Genomic DNA, 23,600 nt, shown 5'->3' with positions numbered 1-23,600 from the left:
TTCTCATTTAAATCAAGAACGTCGGCGTTTATAGAGTTGCTTGTTATTTCCTGATTTGAGAGTTGTCCGTGGTCAAGGGTTCCTGTGATGGCAGGTTCGTTTGAGACTGCTGCATGAGCTAACGTTAGCAGCACGCTAACGTTACATTTTGTATTAGAGAGAGAGGGTGTGATGATTTCGGCTTCATCTTGCGAAGTTGGCAGACACGTTTCCCTTCGTCCATTTCTAAATTCATCTGTGAAGCTGTTCTTTAATAAACCTAACACGGGCACATAATTACTTCTCGAGTCTTCCGCCATCTCTGAAATGAACTTTTGAAAACCAGATTGCATGATGGGACACGGAGGAAGTCGCAGGTTGACTACCATGGCCGCGTTCCAAATCGTTCCATACTAAACTCGTCTAATCACTTTGAACATATCATGTTTTGAAAAAGGTTGAAACCACGAAGTGGCAATCTTATATAGGTATAAAAAAACATACAAATAAATTGGACAAAGACAAAAAACAAAGACAACACAATAAGCATTCAAAGCGAACAAGAGTTAGGAGGCAACGTAAGATGCAGAGTGGTACACAGCCCAAGTTTGCTTGTTTTGAGAGTCAGTCTGCTCCGTCCCAGCGTTCTGAACAGGGCGGTGGAGTTTAGTTTAGTTTAGTTTATTGAGTTTGAAAAGGACAATGTGCACATACATTAATTGCTTTGGATAAAACAAGGCGATGCTTTGCACCAGATTTAGCAAGGAAGCTAATTTCCATCTGCAGTCCTTACATAGAACATGAACACAATGAATAGGCCTACACAATCTGCCGTGTGGACAACAAACGTTATGATCTATACCACAATAATACTATAACTACTGACAAGCATACATGCAAGTGTAGGACATACATACATACATACATACATACATACATACATACATACATACTATATACAGATATGTGTCAGGATACCTATCTTAATATTTTACCGTAATATTTAAGAGACTTAGAGATTTAGAGATCACCGATATTGAAATGTTTTGTCAACATGAATGATCAATAAATATGCTTTCATGGCTTTCACACATACAGTATTTCATAAATTGTTCGTAAATGAATTCCGCATAGATCCTGCCGTATTTAAAGAAAATCTCTGAGAGATATCCAGCTCCTCTAGAGGCACTTTGCGTTAGAACAGCAGGCGAGCCTGTAACAGGTGTACAGTAGTGAATGGGTTTCTGTGGTCTCACTGCAACATAGACGCTTGTAAGATAACGTTAAAATTGAATAATTGTAGTGGGGCTATTAGTAAATCGTTTGAAGTAAACATCACAAATGTTTGTGCGTGTAGATTGTATTTGGTGAGTTGGCTATTAAGTGAATGTATTGTTCTCAGGTGTGGTGATTTGACAAACTATGGCGTCGGTTCGAGTGGCTGTCCGAGTTCGACCCTTGAACAAGAGGTTTGTACTTTAGTATAAAGAGGTTTTTACTCTGTATAAACTCTCAATTGTCACTTATATTGGACTTGCAATGCATTTGTTCAAGATGTTTGATGTTTGTTAAACTTTGTTAAACCTTAGTTCTACAGCAGTTTGCAAGATATAGGCTATATGTTTGAAACAGATAATAAAATGTTTAAAGTGATTGCAAGAAATTGCATTCACGTATCGAAGGCTACCACAACAAATACTGTAAATTTACAAACGTGCAACAAAATGTGCAAGTCTACTTACAAATATATTAATTCTTTTTGATTTCACAGAGAAAAAGAATTGTCTGCCAAAGTGATAATCCGCATGGATGGATCCACGACTTCCATATTACCGTAAACACAAAGGTGACTTATGATGCCAGGCTGACCAGTTGAGCTTCTGAGTTACTAGTTGATTGTGGGAAGTGATGGTAAAAAAAAAAAAGGTAAAGCAATTGAAGAGTGTGGCATAAAGCTCTTTTGCACTTGTTTTTGTTTGTTTGTTTATTTGTTTATTTGTTTGAAGCGCATACCCAAAGGCGTTGTACTTGATGGGCTGAAAGATGGGAAGACATTCTCTTTCGATTTCTCCTATGATTCTACTGATGTCAGAAGGCCCAGTTTTGTGTCTCAGGAGAAGGTATCAAAATCCTTGGATTATGAAGCCTTTTCACTCTTAACCTCATAACACCTCAGGGCATAGCCTTACCTGTGCAACATTGATGTGATTGCAGGTTTTTCGTGACCTGGGGAGTGATGTCTTGACAGCTGCTTTTGAGGGGTACAATGCCTGTGTCTTTGCCTACGGCCAGACAGGTTCAGGGAAATCATACACCATGATGGGGAACCCAGTAAGAGCCCTGCTCCGTTTGTGAGGCTACACTTTTAAATGTTGTGCTTGTTGTTGGTTTCTCTCCATATACTGTGAATTAAGTGTTTGTTTGGTACAGCGATTGTATAGCTTTGTATGCAAGATAAGCTCAATGTTGTTTAACTTAAAACAACAGTCACAGCACTAACACTGCACTGTTAACTGTGTGCATGGGAACACACACACACACACACACAAACAAACGATCCACTCTACATTAGACCCTGACTGATGGCATAATCTCATCAGATAATCTGTACCTCTCCTCCACCTCTCTCTCTACATGTTTCTCTCTACTAATCAGAAAATGTGTTGATGGCAGCAGTCCTCTCCTCTCTGTGTTCACCTTGCACACTGGAAACTCTTGGTGGCTAATGAGATTTCTGCTTGTCTACCAGGAGACTTACGCAAGGTCATCAGGGGAGCTGCTGTCAACATGTTTGATAATCATATAGGGCTCTTAATATTCACTATCTGCTGTATGGCAATTAAGACCAGAGGGCACGTGAGTCAGACTGGAATTGCTGTTAGACTCCAGTGACTCCAAATCAGACGTGCTGGTGTTTGTAATGTGCATGAAACCCGTGTGCACAGGACAGTAGAGACGAGCCTCAGCTATATTATGAGAAAACTGTGAGACAGATTCAACTTCACCTGCCTTTGTACTAGAACGACTCCAGTATGTGCGTATAGACTCTGTAATATTTTTCACTTTCCCCTAGGGTGATCCGGGTCTGATTTCACGGATCGGTGAAGGCTTGTTCTGCCAGATATCTGCGAGGACCCAGAACGATGGGGCATCTTTCCGCACAGAGGTCAGGTAAGCAGCCGACTGAGTGCTTGGTACAGTTGCAGTAGCCAGAAACGAGGCTTTGCATACAGTATGTGAGCAGTATCCTTCACCCTTCAGGACTATGGGCCTGGAGCTCCATGTCCCAGAGAAGTTTTAGCAGCTTAAGTTACCCGCTCCTCTGGCTCCTGCAGTGTAATGAGCATGCTTCTCTAGCTCCTGTAGTGGGTGACAAATTACCAGAGAAGATCTGGCCTGGACCACCAGCGGTCATCTCTGTTGGCATTCACAGCAGCTCCCTGGCAAGACTGTCAGTCAGCGCGAGACAGGATGGAGAGGATACGCTGAAGGTGAACGTTGGCTTCATCACCATCTGCCTGATGAGGTCCTCCTAGAGCGCTGTTAGCCCACCCGACTGCCAAACCCGTCTTCATAAACGTCTGCCCTTGAGGTTATGCTGGGACTTTAACTGCTGATTTCACTCAATGAGAGGCATGGGGTAAAGAACAACACAGATATTCAGCTCCATAACCACTATTATTCTGAAGAACAGGACCATTTCCCAAATTGGATTAAACTGAATAGACAATGCACAACCAGAAAAACATGTCGTAGTCAGTTTGTTATTGAACAGAAAGAAATATAGACATGGAGAGAAGCGTTCTAAAAGACACCGCTTTCAGTTGGTTCTATGCTCTTCATGACAGAGTAAGCTGATTTTCATACAGCTCTGAGGATGAAAGAATTGAATAAACACATTCAGGGTTCTAAAAGTTAATCAGGTGGAAGTGTTTTGGCATTCATTTGTGTGCGCATAAAAATCTGTGCAGACATTAAAGGGGGCATTGTGGTTGTCTTGAGTTTTCCAAACAACTAAGCAATAACATTCACTCACTAATTCATATTAACAACCGCTCTCTTTGCTCAAGCTGTGTAACGTTCATTTGCTCAGAATTATCTTTTAATCTCAGTCGGCACAGGACAGAGAAATCAGCTTTTACTGTTCAAGTCAGGCTTCTTTAAAGTTTTAGTGGTCTTTCTGTCTTTGCGTGTCTTTTGTATGGTTAGGTGGCATGTGTTCTTTAAAAATGGAATTGCTTCATGAAATGTTATTTGTGTCATTAGATCGGTGATATTTGTTAGGATGGCTAAGAGCTGCTATTCAAGAACAAGCCTTTCCTGGAGATGCTAATTTAAACAAACTTCCAAACGCTTTTGGGCAGCCCTTCCCTGTTTGTGTTAAAATCCTCTTGGGTGTGAAACGTTCCATTCTCCTCACATGGTACCAGCTACTTGGAGATATACAACGAGCGAGTGCAGGACCTTCTCAAAAAGACATCCACAGAGCACGGCAGCCTGAGAGTGCGAGAACATCCCAAAGACGGACCTTATGTTGAGGGTAAGACTGTCGGATGACGGCACCCACAAGCTTCCTCTGTAGAGAGTAGCCTGTGGTTATGGTGCTAGAAACGCTGTGTGTGTGCGCGTGTTGTGTGTGTTGTGTGTGTGTGTGTGTGTGTGTGTGTGGGGGGGGGGGGGGGGGGGGTCAGGCCTGTCTAAGCACTCGGTTCAGAGCTACAGGGATGTGGAGGAGCTGATGACGTTGGGGAACGCCAAGCGCACCACTGCCAGCACGGGCATGAACGACGTCAGCAGTCGCTCTCATGCCATCTTCACCATCAACTTCACACAGGTGAACAAATACACACACACACTTCTAGGGACCCATTTGTCTTGAAGACATATTTTTATATTCTGGAATTTCAAGCGTTTAGCTGGATACAGCCGTACATCTTAAGTGCCGCAGTTTGTGGCGGGGTGCATCTACAGGCTTCCTCTGAGATCATCATGAGAAATGGTTGAACGAACCCAGATAGGCGGCGAGGAGACTGCACAGACCTTTTCAAAAGGCTCTCTCTCGGCACAAACAGATGTTTTACCTGGTGTGTGCGTGCGCGTGTGTGTGCGCGCGTGTGTGCGTGTGCGTGTGCTGCCACAGGCTCTTTTTGATGCTGATTTGCCCAGTGAGACGGTGAGTAAGATCCACCTGGTGGACCTAGCGGGCAGTGAGAGGGCTGACGCCACGCGTGCCACCGGTGCCCGGCTGAAGGAGGGAGCCAACATCAACAAGTCCCTGGTCACCCTGGCCAGCGTCATCTCAGCCCTGGGTAAATGGACAATAACAATTGACTGTATAATGGAATTTTAATAATTGTACCGCCTATATTACAGTCACAGTCATCCATGATTGGATGCAATAAGTACTGGAATGAGGAATTGATTAGTGCTGATAAGATATTGGTTAAGATGCTGGTTACATATAGCAAATAAACTTTCTATTCTGTAAGTGGGTTATTGGATGCCTGATATGCCATGACAGCTACTGGCTCAGGAGGACATTTACTAGATCCACGGCACAAACATGACTTGTATAAACACTGACATGGCAATGCATGAGTGGCGCTAAGCGGTTCCGTAGTTATAACTACATTACTGGCTCTCGTAGGAGGAAATGCTCTAAATGTCAATGTCCTTAAATGTTTAACTCATCCGTTTGCGTTCGCTTTTTTGTAAGATAACTTTACCGACATGACTTTTATTTTTTATTTTATTGAAGTCATCAGTGTTTGATTCTCTGTCTGGCATGCTAGCTGACCTGAGTGAGAGTGGACGGAGTCCCAAGGTGGGCGGGAGGAAGAAGCAGGTCTTCGTTCCCTACAGAGACTCTGTGTTGACATGGCTACTGAAGGACAGCCTGGGAGGCAACTCCAAGACCATCATGATAGCCAGTACAGTAGATTTCTCTGATACCACCTCTACCAAAGACCATCATGATGGCCAGTAGGGTAGTTCTCTCTGATACCACCTCTACCAAAGACCATCATGATACCCAATATGGTAGATTTCTCTGAGACACTGTATTAGGATAATACCATTTCTACTAACATGCTTTTACCCTTTTGAACAGTATATCTCTTAGGCTAATACCTCTACCGAAGCAGATTTTTAGCCGTTTAGAACATGTAGATGTTTTATTGGACATGTACACACATACACGTACTAGGAATTTGACTAGGGTTAAGGTATACGCTGTTGTAGATGACATAGGACAGGACAGGACAGAGCAAATGCAATACAAAAACAGTGCAAATATAAAATTCAGTGCAATATACCAAATATGAAAAAACAAAAAACAAACTGTATTTACACTTCTACCAAAATGCTTTTACTGTTATGTACAGTATATATCTTAGGCTAATACCACCTCCACCAAATCAGGCATTTATGTATCATCTATCTCTTATCTCTTATGTACAGCGCCAGTTTTTACACTTGCCTTATCCACATGAAATGGTGTCTTTGAACTGTCTATTGAAGTGGATGGTGGTTGCATTGTGTAACCCCACCTGTTGTGTTTTACGTTGATTTCCCCCATTTTGTAGCCGTTTCTCCCGCCGATGTGAACTACGGAGAGACCCTGAGCACCCTGCGCTACGCCAACCGAGCGAAGAACATCGTCAACTCCCCCGCCGTGAACGAGGACGCCAGCGTGAGGCTGATCAGAGAACTGCAGGCGGAGATCGCCAGGCTCAGAGGCATGGTGGGCCTGGCAGACCAGGTGCGAAGAGAACCGGTGTACCCCGGGACCGAGCCCTGCTGTCGGGAGCGAGCCTCTTAATGAGAATGGCGCACGCTCTGGGCTCTGTCCAATCGGTTGTTGTTGTTTGTGTTAAGAGTTGTTTCATGGTCACGCATTTGTTAAAGCTTGAAGGGTCATGGACGTGGCCATCTGTACACGTCTCTCCTCAGGCTCCCCACCGGGACCCGTCCTCCAGTCTCAGAGCAGAGCAGAAGCTCCATCAGAACGAGGCCAAGGTGAGTCACACACCTGTTCATCTAATGGACCACTAATGTGTAGGGTAATGTTCAACTGTAAACATGATGTTACCCAGCTAACTACGATGCGTCTCTGGTGTTGGAGCTGACCAAGGAATGGACCAGAAAGTGGGGGGAAACGCAGAACATTCTGAAGGTAGGTGTGATATTACCTCATTATCTCCTCTGACGGTTTCATAGTCGAAACACGTACAGGAAAGAGACGGCTCAAAGGATTTTGTGTCACGACTCGTTTGCACCCTCTCTTGTGTGATTCCCTCCGTCTCAGTTCCTTGAACGAACACACACAACACACACACAACACACACACACACACACACACACACACACACACCAAGCCCAACAGATGGCCTTGTGCAGTGTCTGAGCTTCAGGCCCGTCTGTCCAGTTGGTGAGAACCTCTGAAGGCCACAGGAGTTTGACACATTAGCATTATTTAATGTTTTAGTCCTTGGCTGGCTGGCATCTTCCACCATTCTGTCGCATGGATCTTTTCTGTGTGGAAGCCAACACAGGGGGAAAAAAATAAAAATAAAAGTATCCTGGGACCAATTTAGAGATGGTTTTCTAGACTCTAGAGGCCCAGCATGTCTGGCTGAGCTGTCTGGTGCAGGAAACCAGCCGGCTGATATTCAGAGGAGGGTAATTGAGGATTATCACTTGATGTAGCACTTTGTTCTCATGTTTACTAGATTCTCCTCAGCTCTCTTTCTTCTCTTTTCAATCATGGCGCCGTGACTATAAGTAGAATAATCCGACTTGCAAAACACCACAAATCATGTCAGAAAGTGGAACTGGAGTTCTGAAAACGTGTGTTTGCAAAAAGTTTATTTTGCTTTTGCTTTTATAAGGAACTTAGAGTTGACCTTGGGCCTGCGTGATCCAAACAATGTTATTGTTCCACTGTAAGCTTATTCTGTGCATAATTTTTTTTTTGGGCAGGGTTTAGTTCAGATATCCCACCAGCGGGTGTCACTGCGGCTCTTTTGAAAGGCGCCATCTGTCTGAGGGACCTGGGAAGGGTAATAAAAGGAGAAAGTCAACCTGGCGTTTATATTTAATTTTCCAGCTATTTAGATTAGAATGGCATCCTACCACCATTAGAGCTAGTTTAATGATCCTGAAGTCAACATCTGACATGGCGAGGAGAGAGAGGGAATGAGCTTGGGAAGCACATCTGACATGCCTTCTCAAGCCCATATGTTTCCTTCGTCTCAAGGAGAGGAGGCACGAGGCCTCAGCCCCCCCCCCCCCCCCCCCCACCACCACCATCATCATCACACCTCAGTCTGCCAGCCCAGAGTTTCACCCTCAACAGGAAGCAATTCTTTCCTTAGGACTCGGCTGAATTAGTGTCTAACAGTGGTGTAGTGGAGGGTATACGGAGGGATACAGATACTATATATCTATGGACCCACAGTATACCCACTTCTTTATCTATGGACCCACAGTATACACACTTCTTTATCTATGGATCCACAGTATACCCACTTTATCTATGGATCCACAGTACACCCACTTCTTTACCCATGGACCCACAGTATACCCACTTTTTTAAACACCACCAATGCAAAAACTGTAATATTTCTGCTACAGTATACCCACTTTCTTCAGTCAGAGTATACCCACATCACCACTAAGCTCCACAACACCACCAAAAAGGCATCTGTTTGGACCGTACAGAGCCATAAGGCCTGTCAGTTATCATGTGGATGGGGACGGCATCCTCATCCCTGGGGTGTACAGGCCTAATGTACTATGATACATAAGATGTAACTGCTGTGCAGGTAGGCGCTCTCTCCAGTAGCTCTTACGCTATGTCTGTCATCTGTCTCCCTTGCTTGACAGCCCCGTCTCGATGCTTAACCCGCAGATAAAGAGCAACACCACCACAGGGCCTCTCTGTCGGAGGACGCGCTCAGAACAGGTCGTCCGGAATTCGAATCACATTCTCTCTCTCTCTCTCTCTCTCTCTGTGCACGTTGCCTCCGAAGTGAAAAGGCATGCAGTGGTCAGTATTGAATTTGCAGTGGAAAAGAGTAGACGCTGGAGAATTCATAATGAAGAGAGATTATGAAACGCCTCCCACCGCCCACACCTGAATCCCAGTGAGCGAGAGCTTATTAAAACGTGGGTATTGACCGCGTGTCCCTGAGTGTTTGGTTGCCGAGTGCGGGCGGACACGTGAAGCCTGTTGGAGCATATTTCAGGCCGGTGGTATTGAAGTTCATTACAAGCTGCCACTGCTGCTAATTAAGTGGTTTTGATTAGTTGCATATGGCACATTCATTGCTGTGTGTCCGGCATACTGATTAAAGTGGCCATGTTGTAAATCTCTGGTTGCGTGTTCAAGAGGGGAGTGGAAGTGACTCTGTGCTCAGGTGCTCCCAGCCGTCCCACTCCATCTAGAGAGGGCGGATATGATGCACGACACAACGTGACATCTGGGCTGGAAAGGCCACTCCTTGGTGGCCACCGGCTCGCACACCGACATTGCCATAACTCTTTAAGTGTTTGATGAACGACTTTATGGATTTGACATTTGTCTCCCCTCCCCCCCGGTACATTTGCATTCGGCACAGATGGAAAAAAAAATGTAGAGAGCACAAAGTTTTCTGCGTGGAATGAATGGAGGAGAGCCAATAGCTCAGGCGTGTGGCTGTATCTGTTCAGAAGCACAGCGCACCTTCCTGTCAGCCATGCTTGTATCATATACGTGGCTGAGGTACCAGAAGGGCTCGGCTTAAGCACAAGTGAAGTAGTATGAACCGTGGCTTTCCTTGTTGGTAAAAGAGCTTAAGCAGCTTTCATGCAGGCTGACCTCTGACCTGTGTGCGCACGTGCGTGCGTGTTCAGGAGAGGCTCCCATGTCTCTTATGTTCTTGTCCTCGGTTATTGTCCGCACCTCCCAGCAGCTCGTTCATCCAACCTCCTCCTATTCTTCCCCCACTTCTGTGTGTGAAGGGGTGAAAGAAAGCGGAAGAGGGCCTCTAACCAGCACTAGGGGAAATTGCTGTTTAGGTTGTGAGGCGGAGAGCCGAGAACAGTGTAAACAGAATTTGAATACCCTATCCAAGGCAGATTTGGATGCAAATGTATGCGTCCTCAGCCTCCCAAGATTGGTTGGAGGGTAGGTAGGAAAGGGAAGGTAGATATTATTATGGGATGGACTGATAGAGACACGGTGGCAGGGGTGGCAGGAACAGTGAAGCAAGACACACACAGACACACACACACACACACACTGATGGCTGATCCTGCCATTTATTTCAGTTTTGAAGAAAGGAGTTTGATGATTAGTGAATTCAAAAATGTTTTGTAGGACTTGTGGATAGAAAGAGCTCAGTGAAAATCGGTTGGAGCTTTGCTCCCCAAATGTGCTGGGAGGGATGATTGTTTTGAGTCAGTTTTTTGGAACCAGCACTGAAACCCATTTCTGTGATTTGCGTAATCTTTCCATTTCCCTTGACTCAAACCTGCTAGGATCAGCAGTCATCATAGATTGAAATATAGAACCTTGTATTTCTTGGTTCTGGCTGTGTTCACCCCTCATTGTCTGGATTCTGTCAGCACTTCAAAGACATTTTTCATCATTACTGCATTTCATGACCTTATCGTATCCACTCGGTCAGCAGCTACCCCTCATATATCATTGCAACCTTTTTTTTGATGTTCTAGAACTTTTACTTTACTTGTTAACTGTGATGGCGTGAAGCAAAGGAACTCCACAATACCTGCTCGTTCACGTTCTATGCTAGCAGCAACAACAAATTGTGAGAGGCATATATTTCGATTAACAGTGAAAACAGCAAGCAGGTAGTTATTCTCCAATCTCCTGTAAACTTCCTCCACTCAAGTTAGCACTCCAGATGAAGACCTCATCCGTGCCTGGGTGAGGGGTTTCCATTGATGTGGGCTCGTAGTGTTTCTCCAGGCGAGGTGGACGGAGGGTGAGGACGGGATGATTGGGTAGCCTTCACAAAAGCTCTCCTGCATAGTAAAAAGGGAGGGGGGGCGTGAGGAGCTGAGACGCTCAGAAATCCATTAAAATGTTGACCCAACTGCAGATGATGCCGTTAATGGCAACTTAAATGCTGCCCGAGCCTGGCTGTTAGTTCGGAGCAGAGTTAATTATGTCTACCACCTGCCTCAAATCAGAGAGGGAGAGAGAGAGGGGGGAGAGAGGAGAGGGAGGGGCAGAAGAGGGAGGGAGGGAGAGGGGAGTGAGAGGGGAGAAGGACAGGGGAGAAAAATGTGTGAGTGTGAGAGAGAGAGAGAAGAGATGGGTGTGTGTGAGTGAGAGGGAGAGAATCTCATCCCGTCTTCCTGATGTCTGTGGAAAGTGACACAGTGCATTAATCTACCAGACTGCTCTCCACCTCTAATGAAGTCTGTGAAGAATCCTTTTAATTAAGCACAGAGCTGGAGTCGATGCCTCTCCCTCTCCATTAAAAAAAAAAGAAAAAAAAAGGATTTCACCCATCTCACTCCTGTCGATGAGGTGTGTGTGTGTGTGTGTGTGTGTGGGGGGGGGGAATCTCTCACTCTGCTGCTGAATCTATATGAAGGGTGGAGAAGGAGGAGGAGTTTATGTACGTTATTGGCTTCTCCATATGTGAGCCTTTTTTTCCGGCTCAGCCTCTTGGGAGAGTACTTAGGATAATCCATCGCAATTTGAGGCCTGAGTCCCACATCGTAACACACAGAGGAGTTCTCCCAGTCCCCACAGGGCCGCACGTGCGCGCACACACACACACACACACACACACACACACACACACATACACACACACTGTCAGTCGCACACACAGACACGCACACACACACACACACACACACACACACACACACACACACAGTCAGTCGCACACACAAACACACATACACGCACAGTCAATCGCACACACACAAACACACACTCAGTCAGCAAGGGCCAATACAGAGAACGGATCATTAGCCTTGAACCCGAGTTGGGATAGTTTGCTCTTTAATTGCTTGATTTAATGTGCCAGCTTCAGTTACTTCGTGTCTCTGAAGGCCAGGATGTTGGGGGTCTCTGATTGGCTGCCTGCCTGTCTGGTCCCAGTGTCTGGTGTCATTTTCTAAGCCAAACCCTTCATTAAAGCAGACCTGTCCTGAACACCCTGACACAATTCCTTGACACAATATCACGAATAAGTCATAGGCAACTGGCTGTGCATCTTTACCTGACTTGTTTTGAGGCAATCTAGGTCACACACACACACACACACACACACACACACACACACACACACACACACACACACACACACAAACCTCTGTGACTCTCTTATGTAGGCAGTGTGTTGCATGCCTGCACCAACATCAGCTGGGCAGTCGAGCAGAGCACATGCGGAGCAAACCAGAGGGGGGAAGTGTAGCCGTCGCAAGCTATAAAAATGGCTTTCACGGACGAAATCCATTTTTCTGCTTCTTATCACCTTCCTGTTCAGAGGGGCTGAAATGCCATTAAATACATATTTAAATGCCATTAAATACATATTTAACAGGTATTTCCGGACAAGGGGAATGGATTTTTCTACGTGGACATTGATTTCAGGCTGACTGTTGAGTTTCTGGAGTGACTGGTAAATGTTGGAGCGTGATTGCCTGTAATCTGAATGTCAGAATTATGGGTCAGTATTAATCATACAGGCTGTGAAATATGGACCTTAAAACCCTTTCATAAAACCCAGGATATTTGTGTGAATAAATACAGGCATCTCATAGTGGAAAATGGCCATAGTGCCTTTATGAAATTGTGTTTTATAATGATTTATATTTCTCCCCCGTATTCCGTGCCATTTTCAAAGGACATGGCATTAAATCCTGATCTGTGTGTACGAGGACACAGTGCTTCACAAGAATAGGGACAGGCTGGAGATGCTTGGAATGAGAGGTGAAACTTTGACCTCAGTTTGACCTTTCGTATGCCCCTCCTCCCCCAAGTAATGTACTGCATATAACGTCAGCCCAAGTTTCTTCTGATCCGCCACTGACTGACTTCCACTGTTCCTTATACATTAGCGTTAACGGCACTGCAGAGTGTTTCTAGGCCTGTGCCATGACTGGAACCAGCGGTGCTCTCCGTGTGTGTGCTGCGCGGGCCTGTGTGTGCGGTTAACTCGCTGCGGTTTCGCTCCGTGAATGCCGTGTACAGTTTGGCTGTAGCCATAGTAATCGGAATGATTTACGCCCACCCCCCCCGAGCCCCACACACACTCTTGCCGTTACTCTGACACTTCCCGGCAACGCGTGGTTGGACCGAGCGGTGCTATTATTCAGCGTGGCCTTCGGGCTAAGGGAGAGCGGCGCTCGTGCAGAATTCACTTTTCTGCCGTTCGCCATTAAATGTCTTGTCAGCGTTTTTTGTTTTATATTGTGCACCAGGCTCTGTCTCTCCCGAGCTGTATACGTGCGGAGGATGCAATTTTCTCACTCTTCTGTCGCCGTCACTCCGAGGCCCCTGCGGCCGATCGACACAGCTCTTCTCTGTCCTGGCCCTGCAGTGGTGGAATGAACTGACCACAAGACAGCAGAGTCACTGCCCATCTTTCACTGTAGGCTCAAAGCTCACCTCTTCAAGAAATACTACCAGGATCCTACCTCTTAAAGCGCTTATTGTATTTATATTTTGCTACTCATGCACTTTCGCTTTTGCACTAGATTATGCTCTTAATCACTTGTTTATAAAGGCGATGCACTTATAATCTCTGGTGAGTAGCAGTACACTGACTGCCTTTGTTAAATGCAATTATTGTAAGTGGCTTTGGATTGTAATGTAAAGTAATGTGGTCCTACAGGAGGAGACGCTGGCGTTGAGAAAGGAGGGCAGTGGAGTGGTCCTGGACTCGGAGCTGCCCCACCTGATCGGCATCGATGATGACCTCCTCAGTACTGGAATCATCCTCTATCATCTGAGAGTGAGTGGCAAGGCCCGCCCTCCATCTCAAATCAATGCCATACACATAATCTCTATGAAGCCGGCTTTATTAAGTCTAGAGAAAATCCATACTCATTTCTCCCGCATGATTTGTATACATTTTTTATTTTCTTTGGAGGAAAGACAGTTTGCTAACGGGCTTCCCATGTGGCTCTGTCTGTATTGTCGTTGCAGGAGGGCCGGACGCTGGTCGGTAGGGCTGGGACTTTTGCCCCAAAATCATATTCGAAGTTCGTTTATTTATTAATAATAATATTCGAATATATTCGAATTATTATTAATAATATTTTTACCATTAAATTCTTACAGAAAGACCTACCTAGGTATTAAAATAAAGTTGTGCACATTCTGTCCACTAGTGGGCATTGTATCATAGGCAATATCGATAAGCAATGATGTTTTCAGAAGCAAATACAAGTCTTTGTCAACAACCGTTCTTTTAATTTATGTCAGACCCTGGCTTGAACAGTAGGTTTTCACTGTTTGACAAAAATAAATAAAAATAAGCCAGTCAGGCTAGGTACTGAAAGACAAATAAAAGATAAATAAAGGTAGTAGGATGTATATCCCATTAATCAAACATGTAGCCTAGGCTAAATCAGAACTTGCCATTATGGGCTATCTGGCTGCAGTATGTAAGACTCAACAACCCTCGTCAACCAGGAGCCGGTTGCACCAGTCATTACTAAGTGGTGACTAGGCCTATAACCTAAGTGGTGACTAACTCGAGATTTGGTCACTACTAAATTTAAATGGGTTGCACCACTCACGACTAGTTCCTACAACTAAATATGTACACCACCCTGGGAGGTGGTGTAAGTGATGACTAGTGCGAGGAAGTAGCGTCTTCAACTCTGCTATTAGGACGGAGGTGGGCTGAAACATTGTAGCTAAATCTGTCGGTGGAAAAATTATTTTTTTTAGCAGATGTCTTAGTTATATCAAGATTAAGCTAACTATTGGCACCGGTGTGCTTATTGGTGTCATATTTAATAGGTTTGAGTAATTTCACGATCGAGCTAGCTAACCACCTTTAGCTCAATTGGCTCAGTTGCTGGTTAGCGATGAGAGGGGGAGTCCCAGCCGAGTTGATAACCCTCTGTTGCGGGTTGGGGGGATGCAACGGTCGGCTGGGATCCTCATAGTTAACCAGCAACTGGTCAGTGGACTGTACCAGGCAGCCTACGGTATGTCTGAATCAAAGGTTATCAAACAAGCTTGGGAACTAGCTGGCTAGGATAATTTAAGCATAACAATCCAACGGCTAACTCCCCCAAAAGAACCCCTCCACTGCACAAGCACCAACTCCAATAATAATAATAAGCACAAGCTACCGAGTGCAACGTTAGCCTTGCTAACGGAGATAATGAATTTGGAGAAGAGTGTTGCAGCTGGTGCTAAACGAGGCAAAGGAAGAATATTTTGTGGACTATTATCACATCCATTTCACAGTTGGGATTATACAGAAAGGTGAGGATCGAGCCTGTGTTGGATGACCAACTCAAATGCCTGGCCAGCTCAATATTGTTGTAAGTTTAACATGAATCGCATATGCGAGCCGGAGCCCGTCGCTTTCACTGGATGACTCGTGAAGCATGCTACATTTATCTCGCATACTAAACATGTTTTCGTGGAGTAGTACAGGTATGTACTAAATCGTATGTAGTAGGCGAGTTGCAGTATGTACTATATAGTATATGGACATTCGGACACGGCCAGAGCTCCTTGGTAAGGGCTGGGTAAGGGCGATCAACCTCCTTGTTTACATTTTTACTTGCCGATTGGCTATTTGGATCCTGCCGTCACAGTCATACAACGACTATTTTTTAGTAACTAGTTAGTAGTTACTAGTTAAGACAACGCCTAAATTGCCGTGGTGCAACCGAAATAAGATACCAACTAATATGCGACTAACTAGTAGCAACTAAGAGTTTAGTCAGTGTTTAGGCGTGACTAAATGCTTGGGTTTAGACAAACTGGTGCAACCCAGTCTAGGGGTATAGATTTCAATCTCCTCCAGCGTGGTTGTGGGCGTTGGCGAGGCCATTGTTCTGCTAACTAAGTGCTAACTAACGTCACCTCCTACAGGTCCAATAGCCTTGCTAATGAGCTCGCGATTGCAACTTCACCAGGCGTGAAAAACCCTCTGAATCTGAATCAAAAGCAACGTTTGCTAGCCAACACATTTACAAAACTTACAGGTTCGAATATTAAGGGCTGCCTAATATTCGTTCGAATACCAGTATTTCTGTCAATATTCGAATTATATTCGAATCCCGAAGTTCGGACTCCCAGCCCTACTGGTCGGTCGAGATGAGGCATCGTCCAATCAGGATATCGGTGAGTCAGGAGGAAGTGGGAATCTGCTCAGCCGGGCTGTCTGTTGAGCAGGACACTGGCTGGGAATGGATATTCTCACATCGCACGTGTAACTCACTCTCTCACTCACTCATGTTTTCTGATCTGCCCCCCAGTGCTCCATGGTCCTGGTCTCCAGACTGAACACTGTGTATTTGAGAACAGAGCTGGGACCGTGACCCTGACCCCCCAGCCTGGCGCCTGGTGCGCCGTCAACGCCATGGCAATCTCTCAGCCTTGTCATCTCACCCAGGGTAACGCCCCTCACCCAACCTCATCAACTTTCATCCAAATCGGGACCGTATTTTTGAATGTGTCTTTGTACACTACATTTTCGGTACACAGTCTGTGTAGGTGTGGTACAAGTTCATGTCCAATGTTCTTATGCAAATTCCACTCTTAGGACATGCCGACACAAACAGCTAGATGGTGGGTGAGTGCGCCAGCCCTCTGTGCTCTTGTTTTTAATTAGATCAGACAAGATTGCTGCTTTTCATCCCGCGGCTCATGGAATCCACTTTACATTCCCGTCTCCCCCATCGGTGTTGTGGCCGTGTGTGCGTGACCTGTGAGAGTGGATGTAGGCGCTGCTCTCCGTGGGGCAGATGCCATTTCTCTTACTAAACATTTTTGCCGGGCGAGAGGGCTCAGACAAAGCCTCAGACAAAAGCCCCAGGCCCCTCCACTTAATTGGCAGATGGAGCTGATAGGGCGGGCGGGTTTGAAGTGGTGCGAGAGGATTAACCTTTCAGAGGAGAGGGGCCGAAACCTGCAGTCCTCCTGGGCCAGGAGAGCCCCCTCCGCGCGCCAGCACCCCAAACCCGCCTTAACCCCGCGGCCGCCCCCAACCCCCCCCCCCGCATCACTCTTTCTGTGCCAGATAAAAACAGAGCCGGGTGCCACATATCAAAGACTCCAGCCACGATGCTCCTCTATCGAAACCATTTCAATTTATTCAGTATCCCCTTCAGAAAACGCCGGCATCCAAACCCATTTTCTTTGAACAAATGATAGTCATTTCAGGGCCCCGGTGCGGCCCAGATCCATCACAGCAGGATTACTATTGGGTGCTCAGGAGAGGGAGCAGGAGAATGAGAGAGGAGAGCCAAAAAAAAATCTGGGAATGTGTAGCTTATGCTGGGTGCACACTATAGGATTTTACATCCAGCATTAGGCTTGCCCCCTGAAAGTTGAATCATCTGTTGGAGACCAGTCAGTTGACAGAGTCGTCGAGCAGTCTTTTTTTCTATTTTAAACAGGATATAATAGAAGCTTAGAAAATGCACAGGGACAACATCTCACTGAGGAATTATAAATAAGGGGAATAAATATATTTTCCCCAAAAAATAATGTGCTGGTGCTGGTGGTTAACTAATCAGAGATGGGGAAAACGGAGGTGCAGTGGTTGGTAAACTAGGCTGGCTATAACCATGTCTCAGAAAACAAGCCCAAAGTGTGGCAGCATTTCAAACTTTTGAAGAACAACCCTAACAAAGGGAAATGCAAAGCGTTCTTGCACTCTGTATGCAAGAATTCACTTATCTAACCACTTGACATTGCATAGCTAGGCCGCCATTCTGCAGTTATCTGGGCTGATTTACTATATTTACAATACATATAAATTAATGCAGACAATACATTTACAAGGCTAATTCAAATATATGTTACAGTATATATTATATCTCTGCTAGGCGCTTGTTTTAAACAGAAATATGTGTGTGCTGCCTGTCATTATTCCCACAAATCCGTGTTATACTGCATATAACCCGACATTATATGCAGTAGTATTATATAGGGTAGTATGCACCATACCAGACTGTTGTTTGTGGACTTATCATCAGCTTCTAAAACCATCCAGCCTCACCTACTGGTGCAGAGGTTTGAATGTTTTGATGTGGATGCTAATGTGACCGGTCTGGTCTTGTGTTCATGTAGTTCTGCGTTGTGTATTAAAAGACAGACCGGACCTCTGAGACTGTAGCTCAGGAGGTAGAGCGGGTCGTCCAATGATCGTAGGGTCGACGGTTCGAATCCCAGCTCCTCCTGACGACATGTCGAAGTGTCCTTGGGCAAGACACTGAACCCCAAATTGCTCCAAATGAGCAGGCTGGCACCTTGCATGGCAGCTGCCGCCATTGGTGTGTGAATGTGTGTGTGAATTGGTGAATGAGAGGCCTTCATTGTAAAGTGCTTTGGATAAAAGCGCTACATAAGTGCAGTCCATTTATCATTTACCTCTGCTTGCTGGATGACAGTTGATTTATTCTGAATAGAATAAGAAAATAATACAGCCATTATACTGAGTCTAGCTGGTCATTCACAGACTCCTCCTCAGAACGCTCTGAGCAAACTGAGATTTCCATGTTCTAATATACAGTAATTAACTAACAAAAAAACATTCTAAAATGCATCAATATAAAATATAGCTACATCACCTGTCAATCCAAAGTAGCCTATCTAATCAGTCACCAGCAAAACACTTTTCATGGACCGAAAAGCCAAAACACAGAATGAACATGAAAACAAAATGTACGCTACACAAAGAAGAAGGTTGCAATAAATACCTGAATAGAATAAGAAAAGAATACAGCTGTTATACTGTGAGTCTGGCTGGTCATTCACAGACCTCAAAGAAAGGGCGAATGAGCGGGAGAATGGCTTGCTGTATTCGACAAATTACTCCATTCACATAAGAAATAAAATGACGATGGCACTTTGGGAGCTCTATAAAACCGTTATCTTATGAATTCCAGTATTCACAAACCCTTTTAACTTTTATGAACTTTTGCATTTCGATTTGACGAGCTCTGTCAGCAAACTGAGGAGGAATCTTGCACGCGATATTGATGACATCAAAAAGTACAAAATAAACGCTTGATAAACAAATGAATAAAGCTCCCAAAAACTACTCACACTTACTTAGTAAGCTCTCTGGTGAAATGCATAACACATTTTATACATATGCTACACTAATATTGTTGGCTGGATCTTTGGACTTCCTCACCAACAGATCTCAGAGAGTGAGAGTGAATGGACATTTATCTGGACTACAATTTTACCTGGCTCTCTCCAGGGCTGTGTCCTCTCTCCTCTCCTACAGCCTGTACACAAAATATTCAGTTATAGTAAGCTTGCTGAAGGAGGATGAAATGTCCCATGGTCCTGTTGTAGATTACTGTTACGCCCCCTGGAGGGCGTGGTGTACCAGTGGAGGTGGAGTGGGCACAAAGTGGAGGAGGAGACCAGTTTAAGGAATAACAAAAATGGGTATTTATTTAACAAAGCCAAAATAGACCACAGGGAGCAGAGGGAACTAAGAGCGGTGTCAAATAAAAAGAAAACATCCCTACCTAAACCTACCTAGCTTACCTACCTGACCCAAACAAAAAGACTTCCCTATACCTTCCCTACCTAATAGCCAGCTGAGTGAAGACCAGCATGACTATAAAAGGACAAGGGGTTGACACACACTCCTAAACTGGTGTATTAAACAGGGGAGTCACCTACAGGCTGAGAAGTGTAAACCCCGGAACTATGTGCCAGGAACATTCTGTGTCTTGGCCTTGGCCTCACCAGGGATGTTTAAACTCCACACAGAATCCCAAATGTTTGTCCTGTCTAGTTAAAAACCAGCCAGGGCTGAAGATAAAATATATGCAAAATAAAGAAATGAATACAAGACACTGGTTTAACAAAAATAAGCTTTTTAATTTCCATTGACACTAAAATAACTATTAGTGTAGGACAAGAAAAAGCTACCCTCTGAAATGCTGTGAACATTGCAGAGTCTGTTAAAGAATTTCAACTCATCACCCATGTGTTCACGCCAAGATAGGTTTTCTGTTATCTTAACTCTATTTAGGTTCCTGTTAGGTTCCTGTTTTCTCTGTTTTATTGTTTTACAATGTTTGTGGAAAGGAGAAGCTAACTTAGTTCTCACGGCCATCTGTTCGGCCAGAGCAGCTGGTCAAACCTCATGTCACGACACTGTCCCCTTAAAAAGGCTCCGCCTCTCTTGGACGGGGCTCTCTGACTTGAATTGACTTCCTGTTGTGAGAGACCGCTTGCAAACGTATTGAAGAATAAAGCTCTCGTCTTTGTTTTAACCAGCTGAATCGACCACTCGCGTGCTCTTATTCTTAATCCAAGTATATTAAGAAAATAATCATCAACAATATGGCGACGTGTCTGTAGGCCGAATTGCGGTTGAATTGCGGTTTTCTGGGACAACTCAGTTTTTTTCGCGTGCTCCGGAGGCGAAGCGTGGACCCGCGGCAAGTTTGATCTTGTGGACTCAAACTTCGAGCAGTTGGCGTAAGTCTGCCGGCTGGTTTTCTCGATGCCCTTCGCCTCTGCAGCTCGCTAAAGGGACTGGTACGTTGAGAATCTAAATCATAGTGGTACGATTGTGTTTTTCAGCTGGAGACATTGACCATAGTTTTATTCGCACCGGTTATGTGATTCTGTGTTCTGCACTACATTTGTTTTGTTCTGCATTATACAAGGAGGTTACGTAGGCTGTTGGCCGCATGACTGTTTACGAAAACCGGCAGGTTTTCAGGTGTTTCTGTTACCTCGAATAAGCCTGGTTCTGTGTCGTGGGGTTGCGCGACTCAACGTGTTTTTTTTTTATTTACTCCGGTTGTGAGGGCACAACAACGGGGATGGCTGTGATAGTTCGAGAGGTTATTTGACGCCCCGGGTGATTTTGCTAAGTGAGCTAAGTTGTTTCATTTTGTTTGTCTTGTCTTGGGATTTCAGATCCTGGGTTTTTGTTTAGTGTTAAACTTCTGTACATGCTACGGTTTGGTTTTGCATTTAACTGTCTGTTGTGCTGGCTTTGTTTTGTGTTCAGTGTTGGGGTTATTTTGGTATTTCTACGGCACTCTTGTGCTCATCCTTTGTTCTTTTAATTCTGCTCCAAGCTACGTATCTTGTATTTCTGTTAGCTTTGGTTTTTGTGCTATTGGTTCACTGATTAGCTTCTCTGTGCTAGCTAATTCGTCCACGTGGGTGGTTCCACATGTTGATTAGCCCACGTGCTTAGCTACCTTTGTGCACACTGGATTGACTTCCTGTTTTGCTGCTTGTGAAAAAAAAAAAAGAGAGAGGTCCTGTTTTTCCTCAACCATTTTGAGGATCCACCATTTTGGTTTCTGAAGTCTGCCATTTTGGGAAAAAAAAAAAAAAGTAACAGGAAAAAAAAAAAAAAAAAAAAAAAAAACCCTCTCAACACAGCAGTTATTGTTTTTTTTTACTGTAATTTTGATATTTGTTTGTATTTGTAAAATGGGAAGTACTGCTAGTGCACCAAAACGGGAACCTTTAATGGGGGCTGCCAAGATAGTGGCATTAAAGTATGATCCGAGTGTGTGTGAGCAAATTACTTTATGGGCTAAAAATAGTGATTTTCCTGACTCTGGTACACTGTCTGTTAAGTTGCTAGGGAAAGTTAAGAGACAGCTTAAGGAGTTTCAATTAACTAAGCTAGGTAGGAAGTCAGAGAATGCCATTAACTGGTCTCACTTTCTTGCTTGGGAGACAGCTGCAAATGACTCAATTGATAGAGCTGAAACTGCCCGCAACAAAAGGGAGGCTAGGAAGAACTCTGTCACTGCTAAAGCTGTTTATGTTAAGAAATTAATTCTATTAGAGAATTAGAGAATACGCTAAACAGCAAAAGTCTTCTCCTAACCAATGGGGATCTGCACCCCCTCCGGGAGTCTCTGTCAGTTCTCCGCAGGGAAATGGTTTCTGACTAGATGTAGGACAGGTAGGGAAAGCTAGGGAAAGTGAGTGTGTACATGAGGAGAGAATCATTCATATTCATCAATACCTTAATCTGCATACCAAACCATCTGATAATCCAACTGTAACTATGACTGTTAATGGGGAAAGATTGTTTTTTTTGGCTGACACAGGTGCTCATTCTTCTGTAATTAGTACTGCTAGCGTGACACAGCGTCCTCAAGTGACTGAGGAGCTGGCTAAAACTGTTGGTGCTGCAGGCATTGTGAAAAATGAAAGAGTGACTGTTCCATTGAAAGTGGAAGTAGATGATTGTCAGCTAACACACCAGTTCATTTTGAGTGAATGTTGTCCAGTGAATCTTTGTGGGCGAGACTTGTTATGTAAGCTAGGTTTCCAGATGACCTGCTCCTCAGAAGGTGTCACCATACTCAGATCATCAACAATGACACCTCCGGAGGTGACAACCATGTACAACGACGCGCCTACCGATTGGTCTTATAATTGGTATGTTGATTGTAACACTCATACATCACAACATTTGGAAAAGTTGTTTTCAAAAGTACGGACATGTTATAGCTACGATGCTCCGCTCAGCCCTCATGATAACTTGCTCTGTACCGCATCAACATCTTTTTTAAGCCAAGACCATGGGTTTGAGGACACTTGGATGTTGCCTCAAGTGGATGAGACATTGATGTGTAATGTGTTGTATGTTGGACCGGATCATGCAGTTCTTTCTGTCGACCTTAACGGTACACAGAAACAGCTGTATGATGGTCATTCTGTGCCTCATGTGTCTCTTGCTGTTTCTGAGTTTGTTAATAGGAGGGATGCTGATGCGTGGCTGATGGACATAATGACAATAACGGACTGGGTCGGAAATCCTCATCAAATGAGGTATTCCGCCAAGACGGGGGTAAGAGCATTTCCTTACACCTGGGCTATTCCAGTCACTAGGGGAATCCAAGGATCATGTTTCTTCCAGACACAATCTGATGACTTATCTGAAGATTTATCTGTGTTACAAGGACTTCCAAATTCATTATGGGCAAAGGACAAATTTGATATAGGGAAAATTCGAAACGTGAATCCTGTTGTGGTTACCCCTAAAAGTTCATTCCGACCAAAGCGCGCTCAGTACCCGCTCCCTCTAGAGGCTATAGAAGGTATTGCAGAGGTACATGCATCTTTGTTAGAGCGTGGAGCCATTTCTGAGGTTGACAGCTCTCCTGTCAATTCTCCAATCCTCCCTGTGCGCAAAGCCTCAGGAGAATGGCGTTTTGTTCAAGATTTGCGTTGTGTTAATGAAGCTGTCATTGCTAGGACTCCTCTTTGTCCTAATCCGGTAACCCTCCTTGCCTCCATTCCTTCATCAGCTACTTTCTTTAGTGTTATTGATCTCAGTAATGCATTTTTTTCTGTACCTGTACACCCTGATAGCAGACATTGGTTTGCTTTCCAGTTCAAGAACAAAACATATGTGTGGAATGTTATGCCTCAAGGATTTGTT

At 44.7% G+C, this 23,600-nt stretch overlaps 1 protein-coding gene across 1 annotated transcript; it reads left to right on the top strand.

The window, feature by feature from the left end:
- Positions 1–562: 562 nt before the first annotated feature.
- Positions 563–22,938, top strand: LOC311328298 (kinesin-like protein KIF16B; the record flags this gene model as incomplete). The annotated part of the gene is made up of 14 exons (XM_084462285.1): positions 563–572; positions 2,023–2,099; positions 2,194–2,310; positions 3,053–3,150; positions 4,410–4,519; positions 4,671–4,813; positions 5,120–5,288; positions 5,772–5,909; positions 6,564–6,779; positions 7,074–7,153; positions 13,842–13,961; positions 16,264–16,321; positions 16,456–16,593; positions 22,916–22,938. The coding sequence occupies 14 exons, from the start codon at positions 563–565 to the stop codon at positions 22,936–22,938; spliced, it is 1,497 nt and encodes a 498-aa protein (XP_084318411.1).
- Between the last annotated feature and the right edge of the window lie 662 nt (positions 22,939–23,600).

Source organism: Borostomias antarcticus (assembly GCF_949987555.1).
Source record: "Borostomias antarcticus genome assembly, contig: scaffold_65, whole genome shotgun sequence".
Taxonomy (NCBI): domain Eukaryota; kingdom Metazoa; phylum Chordata; class Actinopteri; order Stomiiformes; family Stomiidae; genus Borostomias; species Borostomias antarcticus.
Note: the sequence above shows the minus strand (reverse complement) of the source record. Positions and strands in the feature narration are given on the sequence as shown.